The sequence below is a fragment of the Ursus maritimus genome, unplaced genomic scaffold, assembly GCF_017311325.1.
Source record: "Ursus maritimus isolate PB19 unplaced genomic scaffold, ASM1731132v1 scaffold_26, whole genome shotgun sequence".
Taxonomy (NCBI): Eukaryota; Metazoa; Chordata; class Mammalia; order Carnivora; family Ursidae; genus Ursus; species Ursus maritimus.
The window spans coordinates 12,334,119-12,359,356 of NW_024425119.1; the positions used below are offsets into that span (position 1 = coordinate 12,334,119).

The 25,238-nt window shown below is 38.9% G+C and overlaps 1 protein-coding gene across 1 annotated transcript; it reads left to right on the forward strand.

Moving 5' to 3' along the window:
• The first annotated feature begins 315 nt into the window (after positions 1–315).
• CREBL2 (cAMP responsive element binding protein like 2) lies at positions 316–25,034 on the forward strand. Its single transcript, XM_008706996.2, has 4 exons — positions 316–617; positions 17,553–17,750; positions 18,949–19,093; positions 21,919–25,034. The coding sequence occupies exons 1-4, from the start codon at positions 603–605 to the stop codon at positions 21,921–21,923; spliced, it is 363 nt and encodes a 120-aa protein (XP_008705218.1). The 5' UTR covers positions 316–602; the 3' UTR covers positions 21,924–25,034.
• Positions 25,035–25,238: the final 204 nt, after the last annotated feature.

Here is a 25,238-nt window from a genome sequence, read left to right on the forward strand (position 1 = left end):
TCCTCCTTGGGGCGGGCTTCTGCGGAGCCCCAAACTCGCCCCACCGGTGCCCAGAGCGCTGGAAGTCCAAAGGAGCTTGCTGTCGGAAACGTAGTCTGGCCTCCCGCCTGGCTCCTCCCCCGCAGCGCTCGCCGGCAGGAGGAAAACAGACGCCTTGCCGAGGGTATGTGGACATTGTAGTTTTCTTCCTAGTCAGCCCTGCAGATAGTGCCTTAGGGAAAACTACAATTCCCAGAATGCGGCCGACTACGGCACCCGAAGAGGCCATTTCGCGTGCAGTGCTCCCGCCCACCCTCCCGTCCGGGCGGCTCTCCAGGGCGTCTGTAAACACACCCCGAGACTGTCATGGAGGGGGAGGAGGAGGCGGCGGCGGCGAAAGGAGGCGTTTTGGGCCGCCTCCAGGGTCCGCTCTGTCATTCCTGAACTGGTCCCTCGTCCCCGTGACTGTGGCATCAGGGAAGCGAACTGTTAGGCAAGAGGAGGAGACAGTCAGAACCATATCCCCTTCTTCCCCCGGGGCGGGGGCCGGGCCGGGCCAGGCCGGCTGAGCCGGGGGAGGGCAGGGGGAGGGAACGCCTGGCCAGGCCGGCCTGTCCGCCGAGATGGATGACAGTAAGGTAAGTCCTGTGGTTTGCACGCGCAGCTGCCGCCGCCGCCTGCTTGTCGCTAAGTGCTAGACCCGCCGCTGAACCTCAGCCTGGTAGCCACGCCAACACCCAGGAAACACCTGCCTTAGACATCCCTGCGCCTCCAGTTATTACCCCATGGTACCCAGCCAGGAATTCAGGGAACAGGGGGCTGCGTCTTTCCAGAAAGGGCCCTCTCCTCCGGAAAATTTTCACTCCCAGGGCAAGCCTGTTTGTCAGCTTTTCCAGGTAGTGCAAACCCTAGTCCTTGACTTGCCTAGCGAAGTAAATGAAGAAACTACCGTGCATTTTCTTTTTGCCTTCCCCTGCCCCCCTCCCAGACTTTCTCCAGTTTGGAGACCTTAATTAGGGCACCCTGAACCAGCCCTATTCCCCTTAAAGGTTCCCCTTTCTTCTCTCAGGCTCCCTTACTCAATGCCCCATTCATATAATCAGTTCACTCCCCCTCTGAGCTATTTTCCTGTGGTTGGTTGGAACACTCTGCTAAGCTCCTGTTGCTATTCGTCCAGAATCTAACCTCCTCTAGAAAGCCTTCTCTAAGAAAAGTAGTGAATTCCTTCCGTTAATCTATCTCAATATCCTACCACCATCCCCCTTTTGCCATCCAGATCACTTATCTCAATGATTCTAAGAGGCATTGTTCATTATTGGCTAATTCATATAGTTTACGTATAACCTATTTCTTTCTTTACATCTGTCCACATTAGTGTGGTCTAGTTTTGTTTCATGAAGGTAGGCATGGCCAGCTTATTGGTGTTTTAGAATGTTTAGGATATTGACTTTTTTTTTTCTTTTTAAGGAGTCAGACTAATAGACTTTGGCAGTTTTGAAGTAGAAATCACTCCTTCTCTATGCCTTTCAGAAGTCTACTTTCCACAGTCTGGCATACTGCTCGAGCTAGCTTTTTCCTTTGTTTGGGTGCCCTTTCACCTTCCACCTAACCAGTAACACTTTGCTGCTTTCACGTTTTTGTTTCACCCATCCTTGGAATGAAAAAATTTCTAGCTTCTCTGCGCTGCTTGCGTTATTCTACATTATGTCGTCTTCCTGCTCTTACAGAAGGCTCTGAGCAAAGTGATGGATGGAAGGGAAAGCCCAGCACAGTACTGTGGAATTGAGACTCACCTGGAGAAACAGTTTGCTTGTGAAGTAGCAAATCCTAACAGGAAGTGGTGTTTTCAAGACAGAAAGGGGGAGTTCTGAAAGTTTTCCAGAAACATCAGAAAATAATTTTTCCATGAAAGTCTTGCTAGCTTGATTGTTCAGTATTAATTTTGATAGTAAATCTGAATACTGTATCCATTATCTTTTGCAGAAAATAACATTTGGCTCTTTAAGGTTGCTAAAATAACATTGTTCTTTAATTTCCTTAATTCGAGGCTGTCGCGGTATATTCTATAAAATTTTTAGTTTCCGTTTCAGACTTTTGAAACATTTAATAACTTTCTCAAAGTCTTCAGTAGTCTCAAGTCCAAGAAAAATACATAGGATTTGGAGTTATTTTACTTACCTATAAAATCACATAGGAGTTATTTCTAAAACTAGCAAACTGTAGTGGAGGGTATAAAATTTTATTGTTTTTCCCCAAAAGAGTGAAGTTAAATCTGGGGAGTAGACTACCCATAACTTCCTATGGGGTTCTCAGGTAAGCAAAAATGAACTCAGTTCTCATTCTTTTTAATTGGTTGTTTTTAGAAACCAGCAGTTTCTTAAATCTTTAATGATTACGGAAAAGAAAATCCATTCCACATGTCTCTGGATGGATAGTGCCTCTGTGAATACACTACTTTCACTTTGAATAAACGTCGCAGTTGTGGATGAGTAATATTTAAATGCCATGTACAGCAGGATCGGACTGCTCTTCCAGCAGTCAGGCAGTATGAAACAGCTCTTAAGTCTTTGGCAGCTCCCAGCCCTGCCTGTCTCTGTGCTCTAGTTGTTACAGTCCTGCAGAATTATATTGTCTTCCTAGCATATACATACATAAACACAAAACATTTTCTCCTCACGTTATGTATAGGTGATGGAGTTCCATCTCGGGTTCCATTTCTCCTCCATAAGGGAGGTGAGTTGGAGCTTGGAATTATGGTGGTTGTGCTTAATAATGCTGGGAGAGCATAAAGGACGACAAACTGGCTGACCATAAGGCCAGGGGAATAGGAAGAGGATGAAGTGGGCAGGAGCAGCAGTTCTAGAGAGACAGTATTTGAATGAGCAGGTCAGGGAAACAGGTGATGATGATGTGAGGACATTCCTATATAAAGATTCTGTATTCTGAGTTGTTTTTTTTTTATATATATATAATTTTTAAAAATATTTATTTATTTGACAGAGCACGGGGTGCAGGGCGGGTCAGAGGGAGAAGCAGACTCCCTGCTGAGTGGGGAGCCCAACACGGGGCAGGGCTTGTTCCCAGGTCCTGGTGACCATGACCTGAGCCAAAGGTAGATACTTAACTGACTGGGTGCCCCTTCTGAGTTGTTTTCATCGGTGCTGACCCAGGCTCCCCTTTTGAATTGTTTTCATCGGTGGTGAGGAATGATTTTGCCAGGAGCTCTCCACGTTCTGTCATCTAGCTTTCTGGAGTCAGAGTAGGACAGATTTGAATGGGAAATACAGCTTTACCTTTCTACCATCTAGCAATGTGCCTGATAGAGTGCCTGATAGAGCATAGAGTACTCACTCATAGTGATTGGATTAAATTGGAACAGAGGCATTAAGAAAATTGCCCTGATGTACCTGGGCTTTATTAATCAGTGTGCTCCATTGAGCCACCCAGCCAGAGTACATATAGACAATGGCAAATGGCAAAAATAAAGCACGAGGTAGATGGGCATCTAAAAGTGGGGGCTTGGGAAAGTGCTAAGTAGCAGAGCTCAAACACCGAGTAGATCTCTACTAGGCTAGTTTGGAAAGAAAAATCTTGGCTGAGTTAATTAACCTTTCTGAGTTTCTGTTTTATCTGTTAAATGGTCAATACCTTTTTCACAGGCTTTGTTGAGGATTAGGGATAATGCATTATTATAAAGCATTGAGTACAGAGTCTAACACATAGTAAACACACACAAAAAATGTTATCGTAACCTAGGAGTGACTTCTTTGGTCCTTAGCACAGTGCAGTAGGTACCTAAGATGCTTATTTTAGTAACTCTTAATCGCGTGTTATTCTTAACATTTGCAGCCATGTTTATACCTATACTGCCCTTTGCTCCTAACTGTGCCCCCAGATGGGATGGGGCAATGGGATGGATGATGAAATAAACTTAAGCTGTGTATTTAACTGTCAGATTGTGTGAGAAAGGTAGTCTCCTGAGCCCACCTGCATGTCTACCACTAGGAAGAAGCTCTTGTTTTTATGAAAGCTTCTTCCTGACCTGCCGCATTCAATTACAAAGGAAATAAAAGTGTGCTATTTTCAGAGGCTTTGATCATAGGCAGAAGGTTCTTGTTTTTTTTATTTTATATTGACTTTTATGTTTATTGAATCAATGACTGATATAAATTGAAATATCCTAGACCAGATGTGTTCCTGCCACAGACTAAGCTGGTAAAAGACTGCCATACTGTATTGCCTGACAGTTTAGGGCATCAAGATTCAGTTGAGCAACTGACAAGAGAGTGGTCCAGACGCTGGCCACAGTATGCTAAGGTGGGCGCTGTTCTCCTTCATAGACTTCATAGACCTCCTGTCTACCTGTATTACACATGATCATCTGAATATAAGGTTTCACACACCTTCCATACCTCTTAGGTAAGAAGACAGGGTCTTCTGTTCCATTCAGTTCTGACTAGCGTTGGTTCTTGCAAAAATTTTAACTTGGCCAAAAAATGTCTTTGACATTCCCAGATGTGTCCTTTGGCCCCTGAATCCTATTAACCCTTTATCCATCCTTTGCTATAGTTGGAGCTGCCCGTCTTGAGCAGTGCCACAAAACCCAGACATTTTCTGCTTTACCTATCCTCCTCTTCATCAGTGCTATCCACAAGACCAAAACAGAAGAGCCAGCGACTCTACCAAACAAATCTCTGACAGATGTAATGTGCCTTCCTTTCCTGTCTAGGTTATATGCACATTTTACCTAGGGCACCTGAATAGAAAGTTTAACCCTAAGGAGTGATTTCAGTAATACAGAAACCAGTTGAAATCTAAGTTTACATATTCTTGTTCAGAATGATTAGCTCTTTTAAGGTTTTCAGGAAAGTTTATTCATTCATTAATTCATTAAATATTTGTTGGACACCTAATATGTACATGCATTATGCTAGACAGAGATACAAAGGTCAAAAATTTATAACTATTCTTGGGAACTTACATTTCAGTGGACTAAGCAGACAGATAGAATAGTCATTACAATATAGTGAGGTAAAAAATAAGGGCAATAGAGGCAAAGTGCTTTTGGAGCAGTAAGAATGGGTGCCTCTCTGGGCATGTCAGACACGGGTTCACACAGTAGGAGTGAATCTGTGAGGAAGAAGAGGAGTCCTCCAGAAAATGGGAAAGAAGAAATATCTTGCACTAAAACATACTGTGCTGGATAATAAGTATTATGCTATAGGTTAGAGCAGGAATTGGCAAATTTTCAGTAAAGGACCAGAGAGTAATTATTTGCCGGCCATTTTGATCTCTGTTGCAAGTACTCAACCCTGCCATTTTAGCACAAAAGTAACCATAGGCAGAACTTAATGACTGGGTGTGGCTATGTTCTAATAAAACTTTATTAACCAAAACTGGCAATAGGCTGTGCCAGCAGGGCTGTAGGTTGCTGACCCCTGAGCTAGAGCATAAGCACAAGTAGAGGCGTGGGCAGAGATAAGGATGGAAAAATAAGCAGGGGCCAGATCATGATATGCCTGGCAAGTTAAGCTAACAAATTTTGGTCAGTATTTTTCAAAGTGTGGAATAAAAAAAAAAACACCTGCTGACCCACAATCTTGGGAATGAGGCTTGGGAATTTGAATTTTAATTAGGCTCCCTAGTTGAGTGGCTCATATGCTTACCGAAGTTGAAAACCAAGGCCGTAGGTGTTGGGGAGCCATTGAAGGATTTTAAAGCACAGTTGACAATATCGGATATGCGTCTTTGAAGGAAAAAATGCTAATGGCTATATGGAGAATGGATTAGGGTAAAGATGTAGGAACTGGGGTAAGACTAGAAGCCAGATGGTCCAGTTAGGAAAGAACATGGATTTTGGCATATAACCAGAGCTCAAATCTCCTTTCTACAACTTTCAAGCTGTTATGATTTTAGATAGATTATTTCATCTCTTCCAAATTGAATTTCTTCATTGGATGGGTTAATAAAACTTTAATGAATTATTGTGAGAATTAAAAGTAATAAGAGTTGACCCTTGGGGCATCTGGTTGTCTCAGTCAGTAGAGCATGCAACTCTTGATCTCGGGTCCTGAGTTCAGGCCCCACATTGGGCGTAGAACTTACTTAAAAAAAAAAAAAAATCAGTTGACCTTTGAGCAATGCAGGTTTGAACTGCACAGATCCACTTACACGTGAAGTTTTAAAAAATAAGAACAGTACAGTACTGTAAATATATTTTCTCATCCTTATGATTTTCTTAATAACATTTTCTTTTCTATAGCTTTATTGTAGGATTACAATATATAATATATATAACATACAAAATATGCATTAATTGACTTTTTATGTTATTGGCAAAGCTTCCAGTCAACAGTAGGCGAGTAGTAGTCAAGTTTTGGGGGGAATGAAAAGTTACAGACGGTTTTTTTGACTGCTCAGGGGTTGGCACCCATCACCCTCACATTGTACAAGAGTCAGCTGTATATATGTGAGCCCGTATCAAAAGAACTTAGTACATCATGGGTTCTCAACAAATGCTAGTGCTTTCCGACTCTGCACCAGCTTGGTTAGATTGCTCATAAGAAAGGCCTGAGCCGAAGACCATATTGAGACTATTACAGTTTGGGTTGTGGTTGATGGAGCATGCATAAAATCCTTCAGGGATGAAGAGTGTGGACAGAAGAGAGAGCTAAAGAGACAAAACCCTAGAAAACAATAAAATGATCAGAAGGGGCTGAGGAATAGGACTCAGCAACATAAATGGGAAAGGGGAGGTTAGTGATACAGGAGAACGAGAACAAAAAGGGCTAGCTAGTATGCCATTTATCTAAGGGAGCAGAGAATTTTAAAGAGTAGACTTAGTCTACAATATGAGATGCTACCAAAAAAAAGAGGTCAAGTAAACAGTGAAAAAGTATCCGTTGGACTTGGAAAATAGGAGATTGTTTATGAACCTAGGAGAGAATTTTCCCTGGAGTGATAGGCTAGAAGCCAAAATGTGGCTGTTGAAAAAGAGGTGGGCAGGAAAGAAGCAAAGACAGTTAGGTATAGACCACTCGTAGTCAGTTTGAAACAGTTTCAGGCGTTGCTCGAATATATGTAGTATAACTTCAAACAATCCTAGCTGGGGGCCAGGACAGGCATAGGTGTCGGGAGAGGAGAGGCAGGAGTTAACTCTCAGTTCAGAGAGGCCTACTTTATCTTCTTTGTCCTTCCGTTGACTAGAAAAACTGGCAGAAAGGTTAGCAGCAGGAAGATGTGATTAGACTTACTTTCTGAAGATCTGGTAAATAACAGGCCTAACCCACAGCTGTGAAGGAAGTTTTGGGAGTCTTAACACCAAATGAAAATGCAGCTACTTGTTTTTTCTTTAAAGTGGTAAAGAGCACTAGCTGGGAACATTCATATCTATCTTATTTTTCTTTAATCAGTTGGAGATAACTTTTCACTTCGTGTTTTTAAAAAGAGTGAAACAAGCCTTCTTGTTCTTTTTTGTTTTTAGCCGGAGCTGTTGCTACCTACCCCTTCGTGTAAATGCGATAATTCTGTTAGACTTAACAGCTTGAAACTTTTATGAGTTGCCTTAAGAATTAGAGCATTAGGATGTAAATAAGTGTAAAAAGGGTGGTAAAGTAGTTAAGAGTTCTGAACTGGTTTTTCAGATTTTATATCCCTTATGAGGGAGCTTTTTTTTTTTTTTTAAGATTTATTTATTTATTTATTTATTTACAGGCTCCCAGCGGAGGAGCCTGACGTGGGGCTCGATCCCAGAACGCCGGGATCACGCCCTGAGCCGAAGGCAGACGCTTAACGACTGCGCCACCCAGGCGCCCCCCCCCTTTTTTTTTTTACAACTTCTATAAGTTGGCAGTCATAGTAGTGATATCAACTTAAGTCAGTTTCAGAATATTCCTACTTTTTCTTTGCATTTATTTATTCAACGATCAGTCTTGAATAAGACTTGAACTTGCCTCCTAAATGCCTGGCTCCGGGCTGGATACAGTTGAGGTTGCGGAAGTAAAAAACACAAGTTTGGTGCCTGAGGAGCTCACGTTACTTGGAGGAGATAGAACTTAAATCTGTGAGGCCACTAAAAAAACCAATATGACATATAAATTCAGTGTGTTCACTCTATGTTCCAGACATGGGAGAAGAAAAATGACGTATGGGATGAGGGTGATTGTCAGGGACAGCTTCCGAGGAAGAGGGCTGGAGCTGACCCTAACCAAAGAAAGCATAACATTTGCTGTTGCAGATGTTGGGGATGGAGGGAACATTTAGAGAAATGGTGAAGATAGGTGGGAATGCAGAGGATGGGGTGACTGGTCCTAAGGAGGCATGACTTGCCCCTGTTGGGAGTAAGAAAGAGAAGATTGGCTTGGTGAGCAGCAGCCTGGATGTAGTGGGCTGAATGGTGGCCCCTAAAAAGATACATCTGTGTCCTAATCCCTGGAACCTGTGAATATCACCTTGTATGGTAAAACTGAATTTTACCTTATTTGGCAAAAAAAAAATGTGATTAATGATTTTGAGAGGAAGAATTTATCCTAGATTATCTGAGTGGGCCCTAAACCCAATGACAAGTGTCCTCAGGAGAGTGAGGCCGAGGGAGATTTGGCAGACAGGTGTGGAGGTAGTATGACCACAGAGGTGGAGATTGGAGTGACAGGGCCACAAATCACGGCATGCTGATAGCTACTAGAGGCTGGAAGAGGCAAGGAATGGCTTCTCCTCTATGGTCTCCAGAGGGAGCGCAACCCTGCCAAACTTGCGGCCTCCAGAGCAGAAAGAATACGTTTCTGTTGTTTTAATCGCTACCAAGTTTGTGGCAATTGTCACAGCAGCCACAGCAAACTGATATACTGGATATGGTGACCTAATAAGCAGTGCTGAGTCAGAGGTCTTCTCTTGAGCTGGAGAGTAACATGGCCAAAAGGCCATTAAAGTTTATTCTTTGTATAATGATCAGATACTACTTTTTTACAATGAAGGAAGATACAGCAAAGGTATTTTAATAAGCTGAAAAGAAAGGTTAACTTGGCAGCTCTTTGCAAGATGGATTAGCTAGGAAAGGGGGAGTGGAAAAGGAGAGCTGGTAGGAAGACCCACTGAGAACCTATTGTAATAACCTGTGAGTGGGGCTCATACTAGTATAGGTAGTAGGAGTAGAGAGGAAAAGCTAAATCAGAATTTTTAAAGGAATAGATTGGCATGACTTCAGTTGGTGGGCATGGAGAGCCACAATAGTAGAGGGAAATTTCAAGGAAGCATAAAATGAAAAAGTTTGTTATTTAACCTCTTCGCCACCACCCTCCGTCAAGTGCCTAATGTCCCAGTGAGCTGCAGTAGATGACCATGTAGCATTAATATAGCAGTGCATATAAAGCACCTGTCAGTTTTAGAGCCTTTTCAGGGCATGATATGATCAAGTCAGTGAATCCTACCGTGAAATCTGGGGGAATAGTCATACTTGATGATAGTGAGTTAACTCATGACAAGTTGCTATGATGCAAATCAGGGGTCTTAGGTTCTAGACCCTGCTCTGATACTGAAATTCTCTGGACTACAATGTTGTCATATATACAATAAAGAGATCACTGTGCATCTCTGTATGTGTGTATATACATGCGTCCCTGCACTCTGATATACACTGATATCCTGCCCTTTATGGTGTTTTTGTTTATTTCCTGTCTGCTGTGTTTCATGAGCCTATATACCTTACAGTTTAGGACCCCATCTTCTTATGTTAATATTCCTGGAGTTTCACAGTGTTTGGGGTGTGGTGGTTGTTCAATAAATGGTTGTTGAATAAAGGAATTAATTTTCCCCTCTTTACCTGAAAAAGATGAGTGTGATGCTGTGTCCCTCACCTGAAATGGTGTGAAATAACATGAGATAACATGTAGAGTGCCTAACTCAAGACCTTGTCCATAGTGAGTGCTCTCTCCCTGAATACACTGATTTAGCCTTGAATTTTTTTTAAAGATTTTATTCATTTATATGCCAGAGAGAGAGCGCATGCACAAGCAGGAGGAGCAGCAGGCAGAGGGAGAAGCAGGCTCCCTGCAGAGCAAGGAGCCCGATGATGCGGTTTGACTGAGCCACCCAGGCATCTCTTAACCTTTTTAAGTGTTTGTTGTTAGCTCCTGAAAAGCTAGAAGTAGAATGACCCAAGAGTCTCTGGAATAGTATTTAATCTGGACCCTGGAGCCTTCCTCATTTTAAGAATCCCCTACAGAGCACACAACTCCTCTTTCTATGAAAGTTAAACTTGTTGGGACGCCTGGGTGGCTCAGTCAGTTAAGCATCTGCCTTTGGTTCGGGTCATGATCCCAGCATCCTATAGAGGTAGTAAAACTATAGAGGTAGTAAAAAGGTCAGTGGTTGCCAAGATTTTGGGGGCGAGGGAGGGAGGATTAGGTGGAACATGGGATTTTTAGGTCAGCGAAAATATTCTGTATGATACTATAATAGTAGATACAGGATACATCCATTTGTCAAACCCATAGAACTGTACAACACAAAGAGTGAACCCTAATGTAGACTTTGGATTTATTAATAACATTGGTTCATCAATTGTAATGAACGTACTACACTAATGCAAGATATTAATAATAGGGGACACTGGAAGGGTGGAGGAAAAGGGGATATATGGGAACTCTGCACTTTCTGCTTAATTTTTTGTAAACCTAAAAGAGCTCTAAAAAGCAAAGTATATTAATTTTAAAAAGAAAAAAAAGAAACCCTTTAGCAGCCATTCCCCATTCTTTCCCTCCCTACACCCCCCCCCATCCTAAGCAATCAATAATCTACTTTTTATCTCTATAAATTTGCCTTTTCTGGACACTTTATGTGAATGGAATCACACAGTTTGTAGCCATCTGTGTTTGACTTCTTTTACTTGGCATAATGTTCCCAGTGTTCATCTGTACTGAACCATATATCAGCATTTCATTCCTTTTTATGTCTGAATAATGTTTCATTGTATAAACACACTACATTTTGTTATCTACTCATCAGTTGGTGGACATTTGGGTTGTTTCCACTTTTTAGCTATCATGAAATATGGTGCTGTTAACATGCATTGTACAAGTTTTACCTAGGAGTGGAACTGCTGGGTCATATGGTAATTCTATGTTTAATATTTTGGGGAACATGCAGATGGTTTTCCAGAATGGCCACCATTTTATATCCCCACCAGCAATATATGAGAGTTCCATTTCTCCACATCTCCACATGTTATTGGCTGTTTTTTATTATATAGCCATCTTAGTGAGTATGAAGTGTTATTTCTTGGTTTTGAATCACAGCTCCAAAATGACTAATGATATTGAATTTTTTTCATATGTTTATTGGTTATTTACTTTATTTTTATTTTTTTTTAGTGATTTTCATTATTTTTAAGTAATCTCTACGCCCAACATGGGGCTCAAACTTCCGACTGTGAAATCAAGAGTCAGATGCTCTACCAACTGAGCCAGCCAGGCATTCCCAGCTGGGATTTTGATAGGGATTGTGTTGAATTTGTAGATCAATTTGGGGAGTATTGCCATCTTAACAGTATTCTTTCAGTCCATTAACGTGTGATGTCTTTCTTTTATTAGATCTTTAGTTTCTTATAATGCTCTTTTGTGGTTTGCAGTGTACAAGTCTCGCACTTCTTTTGTTAAATTTATTCCTAAGTCATTCTATGAGGCCAATATTAGCCTGATACCAAAACCAAACAAATATCATAAGAAAACTGTAGACCAATATGTTTTATGAATATGGGCGCAAATACCTTTGATAAAATGCTATTCTAAATGGTATGTTTTTATGCTATTCTCTTTTTTTCTGATTTATTTTTTTATTGTTATGTTCAATTAGCCAGCATATAGTATATCATTAGTTTTTGATGTAGTGTTCAATGATTCATTAGTTGTGTGTTACTCCCAGTGCTTATCACCACACATGTTTATGCTGTTCTCAATGAATGTTTTTATAATTTCATTTCAGATTGTTCATTGTGTATAGAAGCAGAGCTAATTTATATTTATTGATCTTGTCTCTTGCAACCTTGCTCAACTCATTTATTACCACTAATAGTTTTTTGTGGATTCCTTAGAATTTTCTTTCTTCTTTTCTTTTTCTTTCTTTTTTTTTTTTTAAATAGGCTCCACACCCAGCGTGGAGCCCAACACAGGGCTTGAACTCCTGACCCTGAGATCAAGACCTAAGCTGAGATTAAGAGTTGGATGCTTAACCAGCTAAGCCATGCAGGTGCCCCAAGAATTTTCTATATATAAGATCATATTATCCCCAAATAGAAATAGTTTTACTTTTTCCTTTCCAATCTGAATGAATTCTTTCTTTTTCTTGCCTAATTGCTGTGGCTAGATCCTCCAATACAATGTTGAATGGAAGTGATGAAAGAACACAAGATCTTTGTTTTTTTCTTCATCTTTGGGGGGAAAGCTTTCAATCTTTCACCTTTAAGTGTGATGTTAACTAGGTGTTTTGGGGTGCCTGGGTGGCTCAGTTGGTTGGGCATCTGCCTTCAGCTCAGGTCATGATCCCAGGATCCTGGGCTCAAGTCCTCAGTTGGGCTGCCTGCTTCTCCTGCTCCCACTCCCCCTGCTTGTGCTCGCTCTCTCTTGTGTCAAAAAAATAAATAAAATCCTTATAAAAAAAAATGTTTAAAAAATTTAAAAAAAAACTAAACTGTGGGTTTTTCATAGGTACCCTTTGTCAGGTTGAGGGAGTTAGCTTTATTCATTATTGAGTGTTTTTTAATCATATGAGGGTATTAGATTTTGTCAAGTGCTTTTTCAGAGTCTCTTTAGGAAAAAAATATAACTTTGGCCCTTTTTTTCTATTGATACGCTGTATTACAGTAATTGATTTTTGGTTTTTACACCTACCTTTATTCCGGGATAAGTCGCACATAGCCATAGTGTATAATCCTCTTTATATGTTATTAGATTTAGTCTGCTAGCATTTTATTGAGGATATTTCCATCTATATTCACAAAACTTTGCTCTGTGGTTTTCTTGTGATATCTTTGTTTGATTTTGGTATCAGGCTAATAATGGCCTCATAGAGTGAATGAATTGGGAAATGTTCTTTTCTGGTTTTTGTAAGACTTTATAAAGAATTGGTGTTAATTCTTTAAATGTTTGGTAGAATTCACCAGTGAAGTCACTTGGACCTGGTCTTTTCTTTGTGGGAAATTTTTCAATTACTTATTCAATCTCTTTATTTGTTACAGGTCTATTCAGATTTTCTATTTCTTCTCAAGTCAGTTTTGCTACTTTGTGTCTTTCTAGGAATTTGTCCATTTCTTCTAGGTTATCTAGTTTTTGGCATATAATTTTTCATAGTATCCCATGTAACCATTTTTATATCTGGAAAGTTGATAGGGATGATGTCTCTCTTGGTCTCGATTTTAGTATTTTGAATGTTTTCTCTTGACCAGTTTAGCGAAAGGTTTGTTGATTTTGTTGATCTTTTTGAAGAACCAACTTTCAGTTTCATTGATTTTTCTCTGTTGTTTTGCCATCCTCTATTTTATTTATGTCTGCCCCGATATTTGTTATTTCCTTCCATCAGCTTGCTTTGGGTTTAATTTGCTCTTCTTTGTCTAGTTTCTTAAGGTAGAAAGTTAGGTTATTGATTTCAAATCTTCTTTTTTAGTTTAGGCATTTACAGCTCCCTCATAGCACTGCTTATGCTGCATCTCATCCGGTTTTGGATGTTGGGTTTTCCTTTTCATTGATCTCAAAGTAGTTTTCTCGTTTCCCTTATTATCTCTTCTTTGACCTATTAATTATTTAGGAACATCTTTTGTTTTTTATCTACTGTATTTATTAAATAATAATTGCTGTGTACTAAGATAGAATTATATGACAGTCCCTGGTGCTTACTTTCTAAAAATAACATTTAGTTTTAGCTTGTCACAATGGAGAAAGTATTAAACAACAACAACGACGACAACAACAACAAGAAGTAGTTAACAGAAAAGTAGGATCTTCAGTCTTACTTGCTTATGATAAATAGACTTGAACATTTTTAACATAAAATGAAGACAAACTTGGTATTGCAAAATCCCTACTGAAATCTACCTTTGGGTTAATAAATTCTGCATGGAGAGTAAGAAAAAAATCAATGGCTAGTAAGTTTGTTCATTGTGAGGGCTAGGGAGACAAGCTTTCTGAGTGTTTCCCTTGGGGCTTTCTATTTCTGGCTCACAAATGTGTTTTGGAGGGGGGAGAAGTAATATGGGCAGTGGATAAAGATACAACTGTTTTAAAGATAGCTATTTAAAATTTCACGTGGCTCTATGTGAATAGAAATAAAACTAGAGTAGAAAAAGTGGAATTTTATATTATTTTCATAGTTTTCTTTGGCGTTTGTGTTGGTGCATAAAAATCAGTGCTTTTACTTAGCCACAATATGTGCTTCCTTATAGAAGAAATAGGAGAGAGCAAGGGGACAATATGGTAACCACTGAGTTTGTGAAAATTTTATGAAACATTGGTAAGAATGATTTTTGGCCCAGAGATATGTGGGAGGAATTTGTGAGGTTGATTTCAGTTTTAGTGTCTGGCTCCTTCTATTAATTTCTCCTAACCCTCCCCTAATCATTATGGCTTATGAAATATATGAAGTTCAGTTGTTAAGGCACCTAGTATACCAACCCACATTTGTATAATATCTTTTTCTTTTCTCTTTTTTTAAAAAAGATTTTATTTACATATTTTGAGCAAGAGAGCATGCAAGTGGGGGGAGGGGCAGAGGGAGAGAGAGAATCTCAAGCAGACTCCACACTGAGCATGGAGCCCGACCTGGGGCTCGATCCACAACCATGAGATCATGACCTGAGTCGAGATCAAGAGTTGGACACTTAACCAACTGAGCCACCCATGCACCCCTATATAATAACCTTTTTCTTTACAAAATGCTCTTATACTTAAGATTCTCAGTAGTCCTGCAATGTACCTGACTTTCTTGAAAACTGGTACACTAATCAGATTTTAGCTGCACCCAAAGCCAAAAATTCAGTCTACCATTGAGGAAAAATTAAACTAGAGAAGTGGTGGTTATGTGGTTGTAATGTAATTTTACAGGAGAGGACATATAATACAGGAACCCTGGATTTATTTACTATGCCTTTCTAATTAAAAAAAGAAAAGGAATAAAATAATATTACTACCGTGAAAACTAAACAAAGGGTTATAACTGTTGTTGGATTTTCTTGACTGTATGAGGTTTGTTTCAAAAATCAGTCAAGTCTCTGAAGTACATTGTGTCCTCTTGCTGGTTTCTCAAAGGCAGCGTCTCGTGAATTAATTAAAAACAGCAATGTATGCGGTATTAGGTTACAGTGTTGTGTGATTGATGATTCACTCCACTACATAGAGAATAGATGTGATTACCACTTATTTTACTATAGACCTGAATTTATGCTGTAAATATATTGCTTTTTAAAAACTGTAGCAATAGCAAATATACTCTATTTCAATGTAGGATGATTTCAAAATATTTCATTATAATTGTGCAGTTTCCTGAAGTATATATTATTATACTGGAATAAAAACATGATGATGCATAGTATAAAAAGCTTTAAAAGACCTGTTTTTTTTGTTTGTTTGTTTTTAAGAGAGAGAGAGTTCTTGGGGGAAAGAAGGAAAGGGGAAGGGCAAAGGGAAAGGGAGAGAAGCCGACTCCCTGCTGAGTGCAGAGCCCCATGCAGGGCTCAGTCCCACAACCCTGAGATCATGACCTGAGCTGAAATCAAGAGTCGAACACTTAACCGACTGAGCCACCCAGGCACCCCTAAAGGACCTGTTTTTGAAACATTGAAACTAATTTGGGAATAGTACTGAAGCAGCTAGCTTTACAGTAGTGCTGGAAAGGAAAGTTTTTTCCCAGAGCTTTGGAGTATTCAGTCTCATTTCAGAGCCACCCTATAAAATGCGCGATGCAGTGGTCGGCCATCACGTTGTCACCCAGGGTCTGGTAATGTGGCTGATTCATATCTACAGTTTGGTTTTCCACCTAACCATTATACTTAGTAATGATCTGATCTTTATAGGGTACTGGGCTTTGTTGGTGTGTGATATTAATAGTGATTTTCAAACAAACAAATGAGAGTTTTTATATGCACATGAATATTGAGTTTGAGTTTTATTACCTGGTAAAGTTGCTACTTTATTCCAGTGATTTGTCAGTGTTCGAGTTTTGCATCTTCTCTTTAACAGTTGCCTTTAAAACCTCAGCAATATTCCTTTCAGAATACTGAAGTTGTGACATTTTTATTCCCTGAGGGTAATTTTCAGAAAGAACTAGACATCATTCACAACCTCATCAGATAAAGTAGATAATCTGAGGCAAACTGTGTTGTAGGTTGTAAGAAACTAGCTCTAAAAGCACTTTCCCAAAAAGCTTGTCCATTGGAATAAATGTAACCCCTTTCAAGGTAATTGCTTTCAAGAAAATTTATTTGATGTACAAGTTCAGGTTGATATATTTAAAAATTCATCACATTTAGCTCATAGTTATATGTTGTGTAAGAACTTGGGGAGGTTCCAAAGCTAAACAATTACTTTGTCAGTCACCGAAAAATTGTGCCCATGCAGGTAAATGAATAACAGAGCTACTGAAAGGATGTCGTATGACCAGTGGGAGCAGGTAGAAATCTGAGACAGTCTAGGGTTATAATAATAGGCTTCTAAAGGCAATTATCCTGAGGATGTCAGGGACCTCCTGTGTGTTCCTTTGGACTCAACAGATTTGAAGAGGGAATTCATAGCCAAATTGCACAAGATACACATTTATAAATATATATATAATATAGGGTGCTTGGGTGGTTCAGTTGGTTAAGCGTCTGCCTTCAGCTCGGGTCATGATCTCAGGGTCCTGGGATCAAGTCCCACATCGGGCTCTCTGCTCAGTGGGGAACCTGTTTCTCCTTCTTACTCTCCCTCTCTCTCAAATAAATAAATAAAAATTAAAAATCTAATAAATATATATAATATATATTTGTATATACATATAATTTTACACAGATTTTATGTTTCTGATTGTAAACATTTAAAAATCATAAAAAGTACAGATAAGTAAAAAGCTATTTATAATGACGCCTGTCAGAGAAATCCTTATTGAAATATCCTTTCTTCTGCGTGTTGTTTTATAACGTTGAGATCACACTGAACTTAGAATTTTAAATACTGATTTTTTTTTTTTACTTAACTATTTTCTCAAGTCAATAAAGATTCCTTGTGAACAAAATATTTAGTGGCAGTCTTTTAGATTTTAGTATCCAGCTACATATGGTTCATAAAGTTTACTGTTGAACTACTTAAAGTTTATTATTGAAGAAATAATGAAAACTTACAGTATTTCTTCTCTCACACTCATAGTATCAAAAGTATCAGAAAAAAAAATCAGGAAGCAAGACTCATAAGGCATTTCATGGGATTATGCTTTCTTAGTTTCATAGGTTTCATTTATTTATTATTTGTAAATGTTTTCCTTACTAATATGCAGCCATAGCCACTTTCCTAGAAACAGAACTGAGAGAAAAAAACGGTTTCTTTTCTCTCTTGCTGAAGGTGGTTGGGGGCAAAGTAAAGAAGCCCGGCAAGCGTGGTCGGAAGCCAGCCAAAATTGACTTAAAGGCAAAACTCGAGAGGAGCCGGCAGAGTGCAAGAGAATGTCGAGCTAGGAAAAAACTAAGATATCAGTATTTGGAAGAGTTGGTATCCAGTCGGGAAAGAGCCATATGTGCCCTCAGAGAGGAACTCGAAATGGTAAGAAAGTCTACCAGTAAACACATGAAAAAATCAACCTAAGCTTAGTAGTCAAGAAATACACATTAAAATACAAAGATATCAATTTTCATGTATCCATTTGACAAATATGGGAAAGAATATTAATCTGTTAGCCAGGATGTAGACAAATAAGCATTTTTGCACAGCGCTGGTGGAAGCAGAATGTACATGACTATTTCACTGAGGGACTGTTTATGAAAGAAAAATATGGAACGTAACCCAAATGTACAACAATAGGAGATTGGTTACGTAAATTATACCTCATTCATATATTGGACTACTTTGCAGCCAGTGAAAATCACAATGCACATATATATTTACTGATGTAGAAAGACATTTATAATATATTGCTAAGTGGAAGCAATATAGCAGTATGTAACAATATGCATAGTAGACCATTTGTATTTAAACATATTTTATTCAGCATGTTTCATTCGTTCATTAACACTCTGGGTGATGGCTATAGAAATGTAAAAGAGAATAGACATCTCATTACTGTGACCTCAGGGCAGGAGGTGATGGTTGGAGAAGAGGGCATACTACTGTGATCATTACAAAACTGGGACAGGCTACTACCTCAGCATTTTAAAAGGCAAAATATAGGGTTGGGGCCTGAAGAGAGTCCAGATATATACTATTCAGTAGATTTATAAAATATTTATATATATATTTATATATCTGTATCTATAATTTGACTTATGCTGTAAATTATTCCTCACGTTCGTACCCTTTGAACTGACTAATCTTTGTATATCCCCAAAGTCCGTAGTACACATTCTGGTAGAAAGTAGGTGTTCAGTGAACGTTTATGAAAGAGAACAGAAATTACAGAATTATTTCTTTTAGGAGTAGAAATGATAATATGACAGCAAAAAGAGAAGGATTCTAATTAGTGGCACACTGTGGGGAGATGTTCTTTTCCCCAGAGGGGCCTTCTGAATCTAAACACTACTCCAGTGTATCACAGGAAGATCCATCAGCCGTTGCCTACCCTCTTCTGAAAGATGGCAGGCCTCATACGTGTCCTACGTGGTAAATAGGAAATATGGTGGAGGGTAGGATTCCCAGCAGCCAGTCTGACCTCTAGTTATGGGAGTTATTATGTCTAGGATTTCTACCAATGGTTCCTGAACTCTGACTGGTAAAATTTTACTTAAATATATTTTACATATTTCAGTACAAGCAGTGGTGCATGGCAATGGACCAAGGAAAAATCCCTTCCGAAATCAAGGCCCTACTCACTGGAGAAGAGCAGAGCAAATCTCAGCAGAACTCAAGCAGGCACACAAAAGCTGGGAAAACAGACGCTAATAGCAATTCCTGTGAGTACGTTGAGTGGGAGAGTTTATATTTAGAGGAGCGTCTTAAGGTAGGGTTTCCTTTGACTTCTTTCCTTGGTATGTCATTAAATAAATGTTGATGTCATTTGCAATACACCGATAAGCAAGTGAAATGGTATTAGATTCTAAATATTGAAATGAATTTTACATGGGATCTATGAAGAGCAACTGATAAATGTATGGAAATTTTTAAAAATAGACTTAGCCCATAAATGGGAGTATACCATTCTAGTTATTGTTAATAATCATGCCTTTTTTTTAAAGATTTTATTTATTTATTTGACAGAGAGAGACAGCCAGTGAGAGAGGGAACACAAGCAGGGGGAGTGGGAGAGGAAGAAGCAGGCTCCCAACCAAGGAGCCTGATGCGGGGCTCGATCCCAGAACGCCAGGATCACGCCCTGAGCCAAAGGCAGACGCTTAACCACTGAGCCACCCAGGCGCCCCAATAATCATGCCTTTTATTTGTATTTTGATTTACAGTTTACAAAACACTTTCACGTATATTTATCTTATATATTTCCTCCAATGATTCTGTTAAGGAATTACACTTTTTATTTTATAGATGAAGAAATAGCAGAGGAGTTGGCTAAGGTGCCCAAGGTCACACAGCTCTAATGGGAGTACCTGTCTTCACCTAGTCCAGGCTCTATCTAATACAGTAGCCCATCACTGTAGAATTTTTTTTATTATTATGGTGAAATTCACATAACAGAAAATTAACCATTTAAAAGTAATAATTCAGAGGCATTTAGTACATTCACAATATTGTACAACCACCACTTCTATGTGGTTACGAAACATTTTATCACCCCCAAAGAAAATCCTGAATTCATTAAACAGTTACTTGCTCTTACTGCCTCCCTCCTGCCCTTGGCAATTTTTTTTCTATCTCTATGGATTTACCTATTCTGGGTATTTCATATAAATGGAAACATACAGCATGTTTGTATACATACAGACATGACTTTCTATGTCTGGCTTCTTTCACCTAGCATAATATTTTCAAGGTTCATCCACATTGTAGAATATATTAGTACTTTTTCCATTTTATGGCTGTATAATATTCCATTGTGTATGTATACCACAATTGGTTTATCCATTCATCTACTGACATTTGTTTCTCCCTTTTGGCTATTATGAACAGTATGCTTTGAAATGTGAGCATACAAGTATGTGTTTGAATACTTGTTTTCAGTTCTTTGGGGTATATACCTAGAAGTAGAATTGCTGGGTCATATGGTATTTCCATATTTAACTTCTAAAGGAACCACTAACTGTTTTCCATAGTGGCTGAAATATTCTACCTTCCCACCAGTAACATATGAAGCTTTCTATTTCTCTGCATCTTGCCAGAGTTTTTTTTTTAATTTTCCATTTTTAAAAACTATAGCCTTCCTAAGATGTGAAGTCATATCTGATTGTGGTTTTGATTTGCATTTCCCTGAAGACTAATGGTGTTGAGCATCTCTTCTTGTTCTTGTTGGCCATTTGTGTATCTTCTTTGAAAAAATGTCTAAGTCCCTTGACCGTGTTTTAATTGAGTTGTTTTTCATTTTGTTGTTGAGTTGTAAGAGTTCATATATTCTGGGTTCTAGGCCTTTATCAGATATATGATTTGCAGATATGTCTCCTGTTGTGTAGGTTGTCTTTTCACATTCTTGATAGTGTCCTTTGGTGCACAACATTTAAATTTTGATGAAGTCCAGTTTATTTATTTTTTTCTTTTGTTGTTCATGCTTTGTCATACGTAACAATCCATTGCCAAATCATTTAAACATTTAAATTTTGATGAAGTTCAGTTTATCTGTTTTTTTCTTTTGTTGTTCATGCTTTGTCATATGTAATAATCCATTGCCAAATCCAAGGTCATGGAGACTTACCCCTGTGTTTTCTTCTAAGAGTCTTATGGTTTTAGCTCTTCTATTTTAAGCCATTGATCTATTTTGAGTTAATTTTCTGTATGGTGTGAGATAGAGGTCCAATTTAATTCTTTTGCGTGTGAATATCTAGTAGTTCCAGCACCGTTTATTGAAGAGACTGGAAAGATTTTGTAATGAAGATGTCATGGATTGGTTTCTTCATCATCGTGATTGCTTTGGGAGCACTTGAAACAGTTATAAGAACATGTTATAAACGTTTTATCTTTTAAAAGTTTTTAAAAATATTTATTTTCTTAGGGGGCGCCTGGGTGGCACAGCGGTTAAGCGTCTGCCTTCGGCTCAGGGCGTGATCCCGGCATTCTGGGATCGAGCCCCACATCGGGCTCCTCCGCTGGGAGCCTGCTTCTTCCTCTCCCACTCCCCCTGCTTGTGTTCCCTCTCTCGCTGGCTGTCTCTATCTCTATCGAATAAGTAAATAAAATCTTAAAAAAAAAATTTATTTTCTTAAGAGAGAGAGCAGGGTGTGGGGAGCGCAGAGGGGAAGAGAGAGGGACAAGCAGACTCTGCACTCAGTGCAGAGCCAGATACGGGGCTCGATCTCACAACCCTGAGATCATGACCTGAGCCAAACCAGCGGTCAGCCACCCAACCGACTGAGCCACCCAGATGCCCCTCTTTTAAAATATTTTTATAAAATTGAAGGGTTTGCTTTTTGATAGCTTTTCTTAGATGAGGTAACATTTGCGTTAATCTAAATTGAATTAATGAAAGAAAGCCAGATCAGCTCAGTTTTCTTTCAGTCTGTATTTTAAAAAAGCCTTTCTCCATAGATACTAAACAAACGAAATGCATTTTAAAACAGATTAACCAAGCTTCATTGACTTACAAGCATTCTTACATTGGTAACTTTGATTTATCTTTCAGGGTGAAGATGATATAAAATGACGAGTTACTGATTGAAGCCAATATTCTGATTCCTATGGAGGATGATGGGCAAGATTGTACTTCTTGGCTCCATTTACTACCTACTGCTCAGTAGTCATCTCTGTAAATCTGCAATTTCTACCAAAATGTGTGATCATAGATCCCAAAGGATTTTGCTTTAACTTTCAACACTTAGAAAATTTATAAACATTCAGACCTGTTCTGGTTGGCCTTGCCACCCATGGCATTGAACATGTTGCAATGCTTGAAAACACAGGAGTAGAGAGAAGTGGGTGAAGATTGTATTTTTGCACCTTAACTCCACATTGCTTTATTGGTTAATTTATATTCTTTCCATGTATTTCATGTCATTTATGTGTATGTGTGTTTAGGTGTCACCTTCTTTTATGTTTTTGATTGCCCTACAAAGAGAAACCAAATGGGCTGATTACTAAGTTCTCAGCCTTAATGGACCTAATCTTATTTGTTTATATTTACTTGAGTAATGTTTATTTTCTGCATGAACCATGATTTCTCCTGTGAGCCATTCCAGCATAAGCTGTGAATATGTATTAACAAATATATACATTTCTATTTTTATAATCCATAATGACATGCCTGTTTTAAATAATGTATGTGTTAACAAAATCCATCAGGAAAGCCCTCAAGACAGCCTCTATTTAAAACTTTTGTTGCTGTCTTCTCAAACTATATTTATAAAAGTTTGCTAGGGCCTAATCCATACTTGGAGAATAATTAGTCAAATTTTATTTTTAAGCAAGAAGTAACCTTTTAGGCATTTCAGCAGCATACATCATCTTGACAACCTAGAGTATATATGTATGTATGTATGTGTTTCTGTCGTATGTCTGTATATGTATGTGGGGAGGTAGGAGTGAATGTTCACACGCATTGCCTTGTGTAGTCAACTAACTTGGAGAATTTTTCTAAAGAAAATAGGATGAAATTAGCTGCTGAGATCGAGTTTCCGCCACAAGAGATCTGGAACAAAATGAGGGAGAAATTGCTAGTAGATTTAATGGCTGTAGGCATAACCAGAACACTTAGTTTCTTCCCTGACATGAGTTTCCTGAGGAATGTGTTCTGAGCCAGGAAGAAATACACTGTGGGTGTGCATCTGGTTCGGCCCTAACGGCGCCTCCGCTCTGGAGCGAAGCACTGAGCTGGAGTTGTGCACAGCACGTGGCTGGCAGGCCTGGCAGGAGGTGCACAGGGCCAGAGTGGTTCTTTCCAGTTCCCATCACAGTTACGTTTACTTTCTTTCTGACTGTCAAACAGAGTGATGGTTGAGGAATCAAGCTCATTATACTATACATGCAGATAGACTAGGAATCTTTCAGTTTCCCCACTGAGACACTTTATTACTCTCTCTTCTGTTTCCCATAGGTAAATCAGGAATTGTGTTCTCTGTTGCTGCTAAGTTATAATTGTTCTTAGCTCTAATGAAGCAAATGTTTGGCTTCTAAACAGTATGTTTTGTTATGAAATGGCAGTTTATGAGGAGGCATCATAGTCTAGGTTGTGAGGTGAAACAAGAGATGGACCACATAGTTTCAGATTACAAGGTACTCTCCCCCCTTCTCTTAGGCCGTACGTTTGAATAAAATGCTTCCCCTTAGCCTGAGTTCCTGAAGATCTCTTGTGTGTAGGTTGCAAACTCAGATCTCGTCTAGTCCTGTGTGACTACTGATATACCACTAGCCCAGCCTGTTGGGTCTCTCTGTGTTTTGGAGGACTGGGGGTCTAAGAGTATTTAATGTCTTTTTAGGATCACAAATATAGATAGATTAAAGATTATTAATATTCAGACCTTCAGAATTTAAGTGTTTGAAATATGGTGTTCAGACTGTAATGGGTATGTTTTTGCCATCTGGTCTACTCAAATGTATATTTTTATTTTGCAAAACAACCCAAGATTTACTTCTGTGTTGCTTTGTTCAGTACCTTTTGAATTCCCCAGAAGAGTTGTTTTCAAAGCAAACATTCCAAAATGAATGTGGCTCTTCAATGGAATGTCTCCATTGTGCTTGAAGTATTTCTTCTCTGGTTGTAACTTTAAATTACAGGGTCACTTGAGCTACCCTCCACCCTCACCCCTAGTATCGTTACAAGAGCAGCGACCTGGTCCTCAGGTAGAGGATGTGTAATTTTGGATGAAAGTAAATTACAACTTACCAAGTTTATTCCTAAACTGATCTTTTTGCTATTTTAAAGTAGATCATACCAAGAGAAAGTTCCTGGGTCTTAAAAAGGAATATTTTCATTGCTTCGGGTATTGTGCTGGCTGCACGTTTGGCCACTTGAAGCATGTTAATAAATGTCACTGAGTAAAACAGCCGGAGCATTTCTTTTCCCATTCCAGTTCAGCAGCAGCATACTGAAATCCTAGCATCTCTCGCTTTCTGTAATGACAACACCCAGCAGAGGGTGAGAGAATCACTGAGCTCTGTCCCTCCGGATCAGTGCTGTTCTCCTTGCTCTCTGAGTAAAGAGAGTAATGTTTCCTTTTTTTTTTTTTTTTCTTCCCCCAAAGAAAGGAAGGTAAGGGGAAAATATATATTTGTGTATTTAGACCAGTTATATTCTGTCATTAACTTAGCATAGACCTGCCATATATTAGAACAACTGAATATAATATGGAGTAAGTTTGACCAGGTCAAGTTTTAGGATATAGTTGACATTATTAAAATTTTTTTCCTATTTTATCTAAAACCTATCTGTTGTATCTAAATTAGAACCTGTCTTACTGCAGCAAATTCATATCACTGTATACCAGCTAATTGACAGTATTTATCAGCATCACCATTTAGCATTTTATTTCATCATCTTTGAATTATGATAGACTTGATTTGGCTCATTACAAAAAGCATAGGTTTAAACTGGACTTAGCTTTAGTTAAAGGCAAAGAAAATTTAAAAACATAAATAACTATATTTCACAAGAAATCGGTTGCATATTATCAATTACATATTTAGTTTTAAAAGAGAGGAAGATTATTAATCCACGTGGTATTTGGGGGCATTGAGGGAATTTTTCTTTCTCTGAAGAGCATTGTACAATTATATTTTTATGAAAAATAAAATATCTTCACCAGAGACATCTCAAATGGTCTGTTTCACAATACTGAAATATGTCTGCTTTAGCACAGAGTAGTAAAAAGAGTGAGATTTAGGCAGAAGAACTGGTCTTGGATCCATTTTCTGAGTCACCTTGAATTCTTTCACCTCTTAGCCTGTTTCCTCATCTATAAAAAAGGGGGGAGGATAACTTTCACAGAATAATTGGCAGGCTAAATAGGA